This window comes from Colossoma macropomum, unplaced genomic scaffold (assembly GCF_904425465.1).
Source record: "Colossoma macropomum unplaced genomic scaffold, Colossoma_macropomum, whole genome shotgun sequence".
NCBI classification, from domain to species: domain Eukaryota; kingdom Metazoa; phylum Chordata; class Actinopteri; order Characiformes; family Serrasalmidae; genus Colossoma; species Colossoma macropomum.
This window is the reverse complement of record NW_023494794.1, coordinates 5,189,666-5,203,117: the sequence shown is the minus strand read 5'-3', so window position 1 is coordinate 5,203,117 and position 13,452 is coordinate 5,189,666. Positions and strand designations below refer to the sequence as shown.

Sequence of the window (13,452 nt, the reverse complement as noted above, 5' to 3'; positions counted from 1 at the left end):
ATGACATTTATAAGGCAGCAAAATAGGACACAACTTAAAAATGAGAACAGAAGAGACTTATATTACTGCTTATTAGCAAAGTTTTAAACTATTTCGCTGTGAATAAAGTCAATGTGGCCATTCAACAGCAATCGAATACATTTACTTTTAATTTATAGTTCTTATTCTCTGCTGGGTCACTGTTGCCAGTTATATCAGCCAAACAAGAACCACCAGATGGCACTGTATACTAGAAATAGACAAGCTGCCAGTGTGCATATATCCTCAAGGGGGCAATCTGTTTTCACCTTGGATTGTAAACAAAGAATATTCATTGTCGGTCTCTTTCCCCAATACGCTCTGTTCTATAGGCCTGGATGAGGTTAGTCTTATATGGGTGATTTTTTTAAGGGTGAAGTTTAATCTGTCTTTAAAAAATATGACCACTATATGGAAGGAAGATAGAATAGATTTATTAGTAGAGGGCTACATAAAAATACCTAATCTCTTAGTAATTCCCATTTCAAACATATAAATCATTATTTGGACCTAATTTAATTGTGCCATACATTTTTATTTAGTTAAACTGAGTCTTTATATATGACCCTTGTTACTATAACATAAAATGCAATTGCAGTTCATATCGATATGTTTTCAGTTCAAGTCAAATTGGTTCCCTTGGTTCTTCACTGAGTTATAATAGTGGTAGATAGAGGTAATAATGGTAATACTTTAAAATTAAGTATTTATTTTTAAAACTTAAAGTGCAAGGCCGTGGAGTCCTGCTCAGACACTTTAATCGGTACAAAATGACCCTTATTCCTTAAAGTTACATTCAGTCAAATCCCATCCGAATAAAATGAAGGCACACAAATTTCACCGACAGTTTTGTTATTCATCAGTTCCATCTTTAGTGTATCTGTACAATCAAACTCATGTCTGGTAGGAGTGTGGGTGAATTTGAGTGTAATTTAACAGCCTGAAAAAATGCTTGATTTAGTGGTGAACTAAACAAGCCTATTTTCAATATCATCTATTATACTAGATATATTATATATATTATAATAGAAAATAACAATACTGCTCATTGTGGTACATGGCAGTCCAGTATGAAAGTGGAGGTACTTATTTTACATGCACACTGGTACACTGGCACACTGATAAACTAGTACTGCAACTATTCATGTTCCATTTAAGAACAAATTACACTGTACTTTTATTTTATACAACTGACACAGCACACAAAGTAAACAATACAAAACACAGCTAGTGCAGTAGCATTTCAATAATACTGTGTTTAAATCTGTTATTTCAGGAAAATAAGCACACTACACAATCACATCATTTTACAGTCATTGTATTCTTTCCATTCGTTAAGTAGGGGGAGCAGTGCACTCACTGCTCGGCCTCAAACTCCCACCTACAAGCGCAGCCATTGGATAATGAGCCGCTGAATGGTGTCATTTCATCGGCTCCCCATCAAAACAACTGCATGAATTAGGGTGTGCTTCATGTAACGGTTATGTAAATGAGGTTCTGAGGGCTGGTGCTTGATTTCACGCACTGAAGTTGATTCACTATTTACGCTCAAATCTCTGCTTGTTTCCACATTGTAAGTTTCATGTGCCCTGATGAGTACATGGACAGCAGTCATTACCACTGTGGACAGGTGGTCTGTTTTCTTCCTTACCCATTGTCCACTGTCTAGTCTCTCCTGTCTCGTGCTTAATGGTTGCATTGTTATTATATATTGTATATTATTGTTTAGTGTCATTTAGCTCATTGTACTGTTGTATCATGTAGCATTGTGTCCTGGAGATACTATATTGCTTTTCTGACTCAACACATCTGTGGTGAAAAGGACAATGATGCTAATTTTGACTTTATCAAATGTAAACATGCTCTAAGATTCTATTATAAAAGTTGTTTATAACACAGTAAACTGTATTATTATAAATAGCCCACATTCATCAAAATAAATGTGGTCATCAGAATAAATTAGGTCATCATGGATGTATGTCACCCTGCTCTTGGGTGTGGCTGGTTTCTGTTTAGTCATTGTTTTTGTTTGTGTGTTTATGTCCAGGTGTGCCAGAGTGTCCAGAGTTTGACCCAGTTGCTTTACAGTCTGCAGGTGATCTCATTTTACTGTCTCATTCACACATACACAAACACAGAGTAATTACAGTGAATCATAGTTTGTCTCTCTTGTTTATCTCTTTAAAACAGATATACCCCTCTCTGTCTCTTTCTTTTTGTCTCTCTCTCTCTCTCTCTCTCTCTCTCTCACACTCACTCACACACACACACACACACACACACGCACACGCACACACACACGCACACACTTTAAACCCTCAGAGGACATACACACTGCATGACTCACTTTGCATGTATGAGAACCATTTTGTGAAGTCATTGCCTTTCAGTAAAATTCAGTTTGAGTTCAGTTTCAAATATGACGTTCACATGAATCGTGTAGATCTGACAGAATGGGAGGGGGCAAAAAATAAATGTCAGGACATCCCTAATTAAATTTTAAGATGATGCCTAAAGACCGTTTGGAAAACTGTATCATCATATTAACCTAATCCAGAATAGTTCGCCAGTGGTCTCAACTGACAGCGGTTGTGTATGTTGTATATGGTTCTATATAGAACCTTTCTGAAAAGGGTTCTGTATAGCACCAAAAAGGGTTCTTCTATTTTTACAATGTCAAGCTTGCTACAATAGAAGAACCATTTTTGGTGCTATACTGAACCTTTTTCAAAAAGGCTCTATATATAACCATCTATAGCATGTTCTCCATTAATTGGAAGAACGCTTTTACAATGCAAAGAACCCTTTAATCATGCAAAGGGTTCTTTCAGTGTTTATGGTTCTATATGGACCCATTTCCTTACTACAGAACGAGGAACCATCTTTTTTTTTGTGTACCATTAATTCACTCTCAGTGAAGCTCGTATATGAAAGGTCTGAATGCGCATCCCTTCTGCAGATACGCCAGATGGAGATCTGGGGCTGTATTACAGAAACTTGCTATCTTTAGTCCTAAATTAAGACAAGATCAAGATTAGATTTTTCAAAAATTGGTATTTCAGAAGCAAATCTTATCTTAATTTGGGAATCTTGTCTTATTTTACATCATCTTATCTCAAGTCAGGAAATCCTAAACTACTCAATCATAGTCGGTATTTGATTATGTCTGTTAACCAAGCAAACAGCGATAAGTGCATAGGTGAAACATAATCAAAATAATGTTAATAGTAATAGTAATTAGCTTGACATCTATCCATGTACAGAAACAAGACAAAGCTAAAGTGTAATAAACTGAAAGATAAGAATGTTTTCACAGTCCCCTGCTGTTTAACGGGGCGTCACCATTCCAAGGTTTCCGTTTCCATTTCCCAAAGCTTGAACCTTCCATGCTAATATTATTCCTCCTAAATAACAGCCACATGTTCAGCTCTGCCTGATCACTATTGAACACCATTGCTGCAATATTTTATTAACATTAACACACAGAGTTGTAATATACCGTCATTGTGCTAGTTGTGAACTTGTTTTGCTGCCTAAAAACTAACATTCTCTTTTTTGACAAAGCGGCTAAGCGGGAAGGTTAAATCAGAAGTTAGGATGCCAAAGTGGTTTATCTTAAAGTTAAGACAGTATTTAGGAAATTTTGTCAAGTTAGGATGCTTCTGTAATAATGTTTTCTTATCTGGAGTTAACATAAGGTCATGAATTTTAGGAACTGTTATTCTGTAATAACTACTGTCCTAAATTCAGTCCTAACTAAAGTTGTCTTGATAACTAAATAGATAATAAAAGATTTCGGAGTTATTATGTTTGTGTAGTGCAGACTTAGGCTTGAAAAACACTGGAGGACTCCTTTAAGGACAGTCTGCAGACACTGTATTTATTTGGTATTCCTATTTGGAGGCTAAGATCTAAAATTCCTTTTGAAGTTAACCTTTATAGAGTCACCGAGGAGCCAAAAAAAAGTTTCAGAAGAGAGTTTTAGAAACAAATGGCACATCCACTGAAAGGCTGATGAGTAAGTTTTCCAGTGCCCCTCTGACACTTGGCAAATAAAGCCACTTAAATCTTTTAATCTGTGCTGCCTGACGGTTGCTTGAGTGAAGAGGCGTGAAGTGATCATTGAAGAGTACTAATTTAGGGATGAGCAATCCAGTTAAATTTGCATGAGTCTATTGCACTCGTCCTCAAGTAGTGAGTCAGCCAGCACGTTATTTCACAGATGTTTTTCAGTGGAAGAAGTAACACTTTATTTGGATGGTCCACTGTAGATGTTTTGTATATGCTCACCTTGTCCTTAAGCGACATTCAGACATCAATTAAATTTAGCTTTGGCACCGACACACCCCTCCCCCTTTACATTTAAGTGATTTTAAAGGGCCTCAGTCATAGAAAAACAAAATTTACTCACAAGTTTGATGTACTATCTACACGCTATTGAAAACATCAGTCTTATTGACCAAAAGAGCTCATTTTAATTCATTGTTGATGTCATGAAAATGACATTTACATATGTCTGACAGCAGTTTAGCTCCGCCCAGTCACAGTGAAGTTATAAGGAGTGTTTTTTGAATGAGGCACAGTATAGGACAGCCAATTAGAATTCATTTACGTATGTCAGTCTTAAAGGCACAGTTACAAAAATAACCTAACAATTCTAAGAGATAAAGAGAGGTTGGAAAATGTAATGTGTGCTTTTTGGTCACTTCTGAATTATACTTCATGAATAAAATATCTTACATTTAGCTTTGTGTTGATGGGTCTTTCAGCTAGAATACTTCAGTGCAGTCAGGGCCAAGAAAGCAATGTACATTACTTATTATTACTTATGACACATAGTCTTAACTGAAGTGTTATTTATAAGTGCTGTTTACTGTAGATAGTATAAATATTTCTGTTTTTTTTTCCCTTAAATGTTACTGAGATGGTTTTTGCTCTTCAAACTCTGAACCTATTACTAACTTTAAGTCTAACCTAAACCCAAAATCTAAATCTTTCATCCACATTTTAACCCTAATGCGTTAGATAAACAAAGTTTCTCCAGATAGTTTAACAATTCAAACATTCGTAGACGAGTTGTTGTATACCATTGGAAAGTCTCATGAGTGAAAAATCAAATTTTCCCAGTTTTCTTCATATCCAAGTGTAGTCGATCAGCCAAGATAAGTCTGCTTCCTAGATTTTGCAAGGCTAATGTAAAAAGTGATAAAAGCTAATAGCCGTTCGTTAGCATTGTGCAAACAAAGTACCTAAGGTTGCATTAACAAGACATTTTGGAGCCTGTCGAAAAAAACCCATTGATAGACATTGCTGGTTTGTATGTGGGCGGAAATCAAAATAACCAGGAAACTCAACAAGAAAAAAACTGGCCAATCCTGTTCTTTTTCATAAAATGAAGCAAAACAGATGTGTTAGAACAGTCGCTGTCCTAGTGTATCTTTAGAGGTGGATTGACGACTCTGAATATGAGCTGACTACAGCATTACTTTCTCCACAATTTTCTTCAAAATCAACATGACCAACTGAAGCCCTCAATCAAGTTTCAGCCTTTCAATAATTTAATTAGTCAGATTACTCCAAATTAGCACTCAGTCATTAGCACATTTAGTAATGTGCCCTGCTGAGGTCATGCATCATGTTTTTTCCTTTCCAGGCGGCCGTCACTATCCAGGATAGCTGCTACGAAGTCCAGCGGCTCCTCCTCCTTCTCTTGTCAAACCACGCCCCCCACAACACTCAGCCCCGCCCCTCAGTCGGTCTGCAGGAGCAGGAACGACAGCGGGAGGCGGAGCGTCGCCGGGAGGAGGCGGCGGGCGTGGCACGCCTTCGCAGCACCCTGGCCCGGGAACGGCAGCAGTGGGAGCGCGAGTGCCATGCCCAGCAGCTTCGGCACAGCCAGCAGGAGGGCGTGCTGGAGCAGAGGGAGCAACAGTGCCACCTGGAGACGCAGAGGCTGCAGCAGGAGCGTGAGGAGCTGCAGGAGCAACTGCAGGACTACCAGCAGAGCCTGGAGAGGCTGCGCGAGGGCCAGCGCAGTGTGGAGAGAGAGAGGGAGCGGCTGGAGACCCAACGTAGACTGCTGGACAGCTGGAGACACGGACGGCAACGAAGTCTGCCTGCCATGGTCATACCACTGGACGGTCAGCAGGTGGGTGACATTGTAGTTCGTGTGTTTGAGTGTGTTTGTGTTGGGACCCAACTGACATGTAACATTTTGTCACCAAGTTTGAAATAGTTAAAAAATTCTGCTAACTGATAATATTGGTTAAAATACTATTATACAGTCAAATGCAGAATTCCCCAGTCAAATTACGTTTTGTTGATTTTCTAAGTGAAGCTAATTTAACACATCCTCTTTAGAGAACACACTTAAATATATCATTTTTCTGCCAATTTTTATGCACAATTTCTATTTATGTATAAATAGAGATCTTTATATTGTGCGCAATATTTATTTATTTGCAGAGTTTGGAAAATAAAACATAAAATATTAAATGTATGGTAGCTTTTGCACAGGCCACATTTTATTTATTTATTTACAGATGTGTTAAATTCAAAAAATAAAAATTGTGTATTAAAATGTACAGTGTGTTCTCTGTAGAGAATGTGTGGAACTTTCACTTAGAAAATCAACATAACGTCATTTGACCAGGGCACCCAAACACTTGCAATTGACTGTATAGTCAAAAATTTACTGACTCCAGTAGTTTGTTAAACAGTGCTGTACAGCATTTTTAAAATTAAACTTTAAAGAAACTTACAGTTAAATAGAATGAACTTTCACACAATAGCAAAATTTAAAGCAATTTCTACTTTCAATTTAAAATACTCTACTACACAGAAACAGAAATTAACTGTGTTCACACTTAGAAAATCACAAGTTTCATGTGGTATAATACAGTATTTACAGGCTGACATTATGCTTGATTAATGTTCAATTAAGCACCACATTCCCAAATGTGATTTTCTTATATAAATATTAAGGATCAGTCCACTGCTGGTGGGGTTGATTTTATTGCCTAGTTGGTTGGGGGCCTAGTTTGACATGTCTACGACAGGTCCTGTTTTTAAGCAGCAGTAATGCCTAGTCTCTTGGGACCAGGCATGATCTTATAACGAGAACATCTGGGGGCAACCATGAGAAATTTTGGGATAAATGTGGGAGCAAATGTCGACTTAATAGGTTGGGTGTGCAATTTCCAAGCTAGCCCAACATCTTGTGAAGACGGGGTTCAAAGTAGGAGGTAATGGTACTCTCATCAACATTGTTTAAAGGACAAAAAGCCTGTCATTAGTAGGGAGGTGCACAGGTACTCGAGAACTCTGTTAACCATTCAAGACACCAGTATTCAGATACTGAAATCACAGTTCAGAAACCCATTCCATTTTATCACAGGGAAACGAAGAAAATATAAAGACTGCAGTGCAATGAAATGCTGCTTTTATGTTTTAACAGAATCTGGCCAAACAGGCTGAGATCCAATATTATCTTGTAGAATGTATCTGTTGTCTGTTTTTGAATGTGCTAAAGCAGAAAGCTATTTACTTAGCAGCTGTTTTTTAAAAAAGGGTCTCAACCAATCAGAATATGCCATCAGAACTTACTGTCATGTGATCCCTTATAATTCAGTAGAGTAAGAGTACTCTGCAAACTAAGTCTTTGCTTAAATTAGATGTCTGTAAACATGTTTTGTTGGTTGTTGGCACACTGGCTCAACTTGAATCACTGCTTTCTTCCATACTTCTAGTGTACGTGACCCTCTTTCTAGTACCAGGCTTTTCTCTGTGTGCTGTTGGCCTGTGTTGCGCGTGTGGACGAGACCCTTTTCTGTCTGTTTGTGTATGTTTAAAGTAGTTCTGTTGCCTGTAGCTAGAAGCTTCAAGTCATAAAAGGTTTTGCACTCAGCGTGAGACTTGAGATGCAGCTGTCTTCTAAAAGATGAAATTCCTTCTTTCCTCCCTTTCTTTCCTCATTCCCTCCTTTCTTGTTGCCAAAACACCCAACTGGTGATGTCAGACGAAATCTCTCCCAAACCTTCTCTCATCTCACTTTGAAGATGGTATAAAACTGTCGCTCAAATATTCAGCACAGAGGAGCTCTCACTGTTTCTGCTTCACACAGTCTTTTCTGACTTATGTTTTAAGTATTGCTAGTGGGGTTCACAGTATATTGTTTGTTGATTTTTGTGACATTAGCCTGTGCAATACTGATAACACAGAAGGCTGCAGTATACACTGGCAGTCTAAAAGAACTGCTTATACGCATCTGTTATGCAGTGCGCAAGAGTAGTCCTGGGACACAAACTGATGTCTTGTTTATTTTATTACTTCCCAAGCTAAAATTAGCATCTATTCAAATCCCTCAGAAGAGTTATAACAACTAGAGACACTCAAAAAAAAAAAATCCCAGTAGTTATTTGAGAACTTAAATAAGGTAAGCAAAAGTGCTCAAACTACTTATGTATGTTAGTATGTAGTATTTTATTTGGGCTAGTATTTTATTTAGGTTGGTTTTTAGCATTCTGTTGTGGACAGAGGATAGTACTCTAAAAGTTTGCAACTAACGTTCAGCCAGGCTTGTTGGAGGTTTTCTTCTGCACGGCTCCCTTATAATTTGATTTATTCAACTCAGTATTCTCAGTATAAGTTTTTTTAAGCAATATTTTTCAGTATATTAATGAAAATGGAAGATAATTAATGAAAGGAGAATTAATGACAATTTTGCAACAGCTGGGTTCAGTGGTGGCTTTCCAGGATTAGTGATGGAGATCTTTGGTTACAGCATATTTGTCCCACTTTCCTAATTTGCTATTGTGCAGTTGGTTTATAATATTATGTACTTCTGAATATAGTAAACCACAATACATGAACAAATTGAATCATTCCAAAAGAAATGACTGACCCCATAAGATGCCACACTGTTCATTAAGTGAAATTCAGGCGCAATTATTAACTCCTATCTTTCATAGAAGAAAGATTTAGGAACTGTTTATCTGATTGTGACTGTTTTGGTGGCCTTACAGGTCTTGCACAGGTGTTAGGGGATCTTTCTCTATATCTTTCTTTTTTTTGAAACACCATTTTCTCCCTTTGATTTTTTCCTTATGCAAGTGGATTATCTTATATCTAATGTCCTCAGAAATATTTCCTGAAAAATGAATAACTTGGACTTAATGGAGGTTTTGTAAATTAAATAAATAAAGGGTGGATTTGCACAGTACAGTACAAGCATGTGAGCAGTTCTTTTTGTCTAACAGTGTATCTATCTATATGTTCATCAATCCACTGCATGTGACTAATCTTCTGTGTCCTTCTTGCTCTTGTGGAATGGCTTTAGGTCTTTTTTAGTTGTTTTTTTTTTTTCTTCCTTTGACTGGACCATGTCCAGCAAGGCCTTCTAACACGCACCTTAACAAACCTGTCGAAACGGATGATAAAACCAGCAGCCTGAACGCAGAAGCGCTCATTACTTCCAGTCCCATTGCGTTTCCTTTCGAGTTCAGTCAAATCAGGTGTGCAAGAGCCGCTGGGCAGGAAATCATTTCTTTCCTCAGCCTAAAGTACACAGAAGAGGCTAGACTGAAGTCAAACATCTGGCTTTCGCTCTGTCTGTCTCGATCTTCTCTCACACATAACACACACGTGCATAGAGTGCAGTCTCGGATTCATTATCTGGGGTAATGAGAGCAATTCGAGGCTCATCGGTCTTGGCGTCTGCCTCTTGACTGTGCACTAATAAACAAGTTAATGATTGATGATAATGAAAGTGCCCTAAATAAAAGGCTAGACAAAATAATTAAAACCAGCTCTGTGTACATTGCCATCTCTGGCCAATCAATGTAAATGGAGGCAGTTCAATAATTCATTTGGACACTTGGGTTGAAAAGGTAGGCTTAAGGCTAGCCAGAGGCTGGAGAGGAGTGATGGGTGGATGTAGGGTAAATGCATGAGTGTGACTGTTAACTTCTTAAGTTGTTGTTTTGTGTAAACACTTTGATTAGATATCTTTGAGTCCATTGACAAAATAGCAATCCTGCGTTATATAGAACCTGAGTGCTGAGCATTGTGGCTAAAACAATTATTCAACATTATTGAGAATGCCAACAAAAGAAAGTTGACAAATGTTTCTATTGTAGTTGGGCAAGTAGAAGTTCTTTGCTTTGAGTAAAATCTCTTTACATACGTTTACATTGAAAGAAAAGAATGTTTTCCCCTCTCCTGTAAAGTTATCGTTTTGGAGATACTTGTTTGTCTTTGAACAGCGACAATATGCAAGTCTGATGTATCTTTCCTCGGAAGCACAATGTTACCTTTGACCACAGGAAATGCCAGTGAGCCACCATTACCCTAAGGCCAGAAACATACTCAAAGCAACTATGTGAACACAAATTTTGCATACTTGCATGAAATATGCAAACTATTAATAAGCTATTAGTAAACTATTGAACATTCTGCAGTTTGTCCTGCCACAGCTTAACATACATTTACCTAGCCTAGCTATGTAAAACTGTGTTTACATACATTTACGTAGCCTAGCTATGTAAAAACTATATATATATATATATATATATATATATATATATATATATATATATGTGTGTAGTATTAGCTTACTGTAGCTCAAAATTGTGGGCAGGCTTAAACAAAGCAGCACGTTATTTTTTATTTATTTTTTTCTGTGTTGGTAATTTAGCTCTTGGTCTCAGAACATTGCCAAACATTTTATTGTTACTGGTCTGCAGGCCACATTTAAGCCAATTAATTGATTATTAGTCGATTTATTCACATGGATAATCGACTATCAGAGTATTTTTTTTTCAGCCTTACTTTTGATATTAAACCTTAAAATTTAAAAGCATAATTTTCAAACTAATCTTTGTCAGAACTGCGTCGTATGGTCAAATATCAAAAACAACAATTGCAAAAATCAATGCGTTTTTCTGTACTTAGAAAGAACAAATAAGACTTGATTCAAAACACATTTAAAATAGCAAACAATTAACATTTTATGTCTTAGGGCATTAAAATATACCTCGAATTTTGTTCTGATGGTGTTTGTAAGTGTAAGAGGAGATATTTTATTATGATTTGAATTTTAAAATTTGTTGTTGAATTTAAAAAGTTGTTTGACGTCCAAACAGATAGAAAAAAGTTGCAGATCTCAACTTTTCGTGCAGAATGTAAATATATTTATATATACATTAATACATAAAAACATAATTACATTCAAATGAAATAGCAAAACAATTTATACCACTAGAAATTTATGGCTGAGAATTGTTAAAAAAAATGGCAAATCAGTTATGACAGTCAAAACAGGCAAAAGTTTTGACTGAAAAAATCTAAGGCTTTACCATTTTTAATTGAGAAATAGTGACCAGCCAAAGTGCAATGTATAACGAAAAAATGATGGAATTCATTGCTTTGGATGACCAATCGTTTTCTGTTTTCGAGTATATTGGATTTCGTGGCACATACTATTGCCTGCATACTGTAATAATTTGTTTTTAGTTTATTTTCTGTTTTTATTTGTCAGCTTTTTTAGGTTTTCATCCCAGGTTTTCAATCCTGGATTTCTGTTTCACCCAAGAATTTTCATTTCAGTGCGTCACTAAAAACATTAGTAATAACTCTGGCCTTCTAAGGGTTAAATGTTCCTCCAAACATTATAATTGCATTTGTGATGATATGAAAAGGGCATGATGTGACAGAGCCGAAAATTCTTGTCACACGCTGGCACGGCATGAGGAAACAAACTAATTCATAGGCATAGACTTCATGCTTCGGTTGTCTTATTGTTATTCTGATGCGACTGTATAGCCTGAACAGATAGCGACGTTTCAGTGGATTCTGGAGAAGGGAGACATGTTTCAAATGCCTTTTCCTCCAGCGATTCACTCAGACATGACGAAGGATTCACCGTCTTGTTTTACGTGCGGCCTTTTTAGGCCAAGATCGGATTTGATTAGCATCTTGGACACTAGCCCAAGACGTTGAGCGATGCTGAAATTTGTGATATTCTGAGATGTTTCTGTCACGGTGAGGTGCAATCTTCTCAGAATGGAGTGTGGTGTTAAATGTGTGCGCACACACACACACACACACACACACACGCACACACACAGTTGTTTTAATACAGTGTCAGGACATGGCATCATTCTTTCTATCTATCTATCTATCTATCTATCTACCTACCTAGCTACCTACCTACCTACCTTCCTTTCTTCCTTCCTTCCTTCCTATCTTTCTACATGCTTACCTACCTACCTACCTACCTATCTATCTTCATTTTGTGACCAATAGAATAAATACAATCCTGTTTATTTTAATGTACACTAAGGTTCAGAATTTTTTTCCCCATATCCTATAAAGTTATCATTTGGAAACACAAGGTTATAACAGGGACAACATACAATACTGTTATAGGAAAAAAAACTACTGAATATAATTTCAAACATTTCAATATTTAATGCGTCTTACCTTTACTTTTATTAGAGCTTCCATTCTTTTTGTGAGTTTTGCTGTCAGTTTTCCAATGAAATCTGCAGGAATATTTTTCCACATCTCCAAAGTTCAGTCTTAGAAGTTGGTTGCATTTTCCGCTTCTCACAATCCAAGTAATCCAAACACATTCAATGATGTTAGGGTCTGGACTCTGAGCTCTGAGCTCTGAGTCCATTTGAGAACACCAGCAGCTTCTTTTTTTCAATGTGCAAATCTTTTTATCTTTCGTAATTTAATTAATGCTGTCACAAATGCTGTTGTTGTCTTCTCACAGTGGAAGGATGGACAGAAACACCTGTGAATGTCTTTCAGATCAGAAGCAAGAGTGGAGGTTGATCTTCTCCTCTCTCTCAAAGATTAAAGATTTAAGTATTTTACTTTGTGTGCGTATGTGTACATATATATACATACAATGGTGTGAAAAAATGTTTGCCCCCTTCCTGATTTCTTATTCTTTTGTATGTTTGTCACACTTAAATGTTTCAGGTCACCAAACAAATTTAAATATTAGACAAAGATAACACAAGTAAACACAAAATACAGTTTATAAATGAAGGTCTTTATTATTAAGGAAAAAAGAAATCCAAACCTACAGGGCCCTGTGTGAAAAAGTGATTGCCCCCTAAACCTAATAATTCATTGGGCCACCCTTAGCAGCAACAACTGCAATCAAGCGTTTGTGATAACTGGCAATGAGTCTTTTACAGCGCTGTGAAGGAATTCTGGCCCACTCATCTTTGCAGAATTGTTGTAATTCAGCCACATTGGAGGGTTTCCGAGCATGAACCGCCTTTTTAAGGTCATGCCACAGCATCTCAATCGGATTCAGGTCAGGACTTTGACTAGGCCACTCCAAAGTCTTAATTTTGTTTTTCTTAAGCCTTTCAGAGGTGGACTTGCTGGTGTGTTTTGGATTGTTGTCCTGCTGCA

The 13,452-nt window shown here is 37.1% G+C and overlaps 1 protein-coding gene across 4 annotated transcripts in view; it reads left to right on the top strand.

Annotated features, from left to right (window-relative positions):
* Positions 1-13,452, top strand: part of arhgef28a (Rho guanine nucleotide exchange factor (GEF) 28a) — a 129,554-nt gene that overhangs the window by 104,075 nt on the left and 12,027 nt on the right. For all 4 annotated transcript variants that reach the window (XM_036579946.1, XM_036579945.1, XM_036579943.1 and 1 more), the window contains 2 exons: positions 2,066-2,113; positions 5,672-6,166. In XM_036579946.1, the coding sequence (XP_036435839.1) occupies positions 2,066-2,113; positions 5,672-6,166 (543 nt within the window). The remainder of the gene's footprint in view (positions 1-2,065; positions 2,114-5,671; positions 6,167-13,452) is intronic.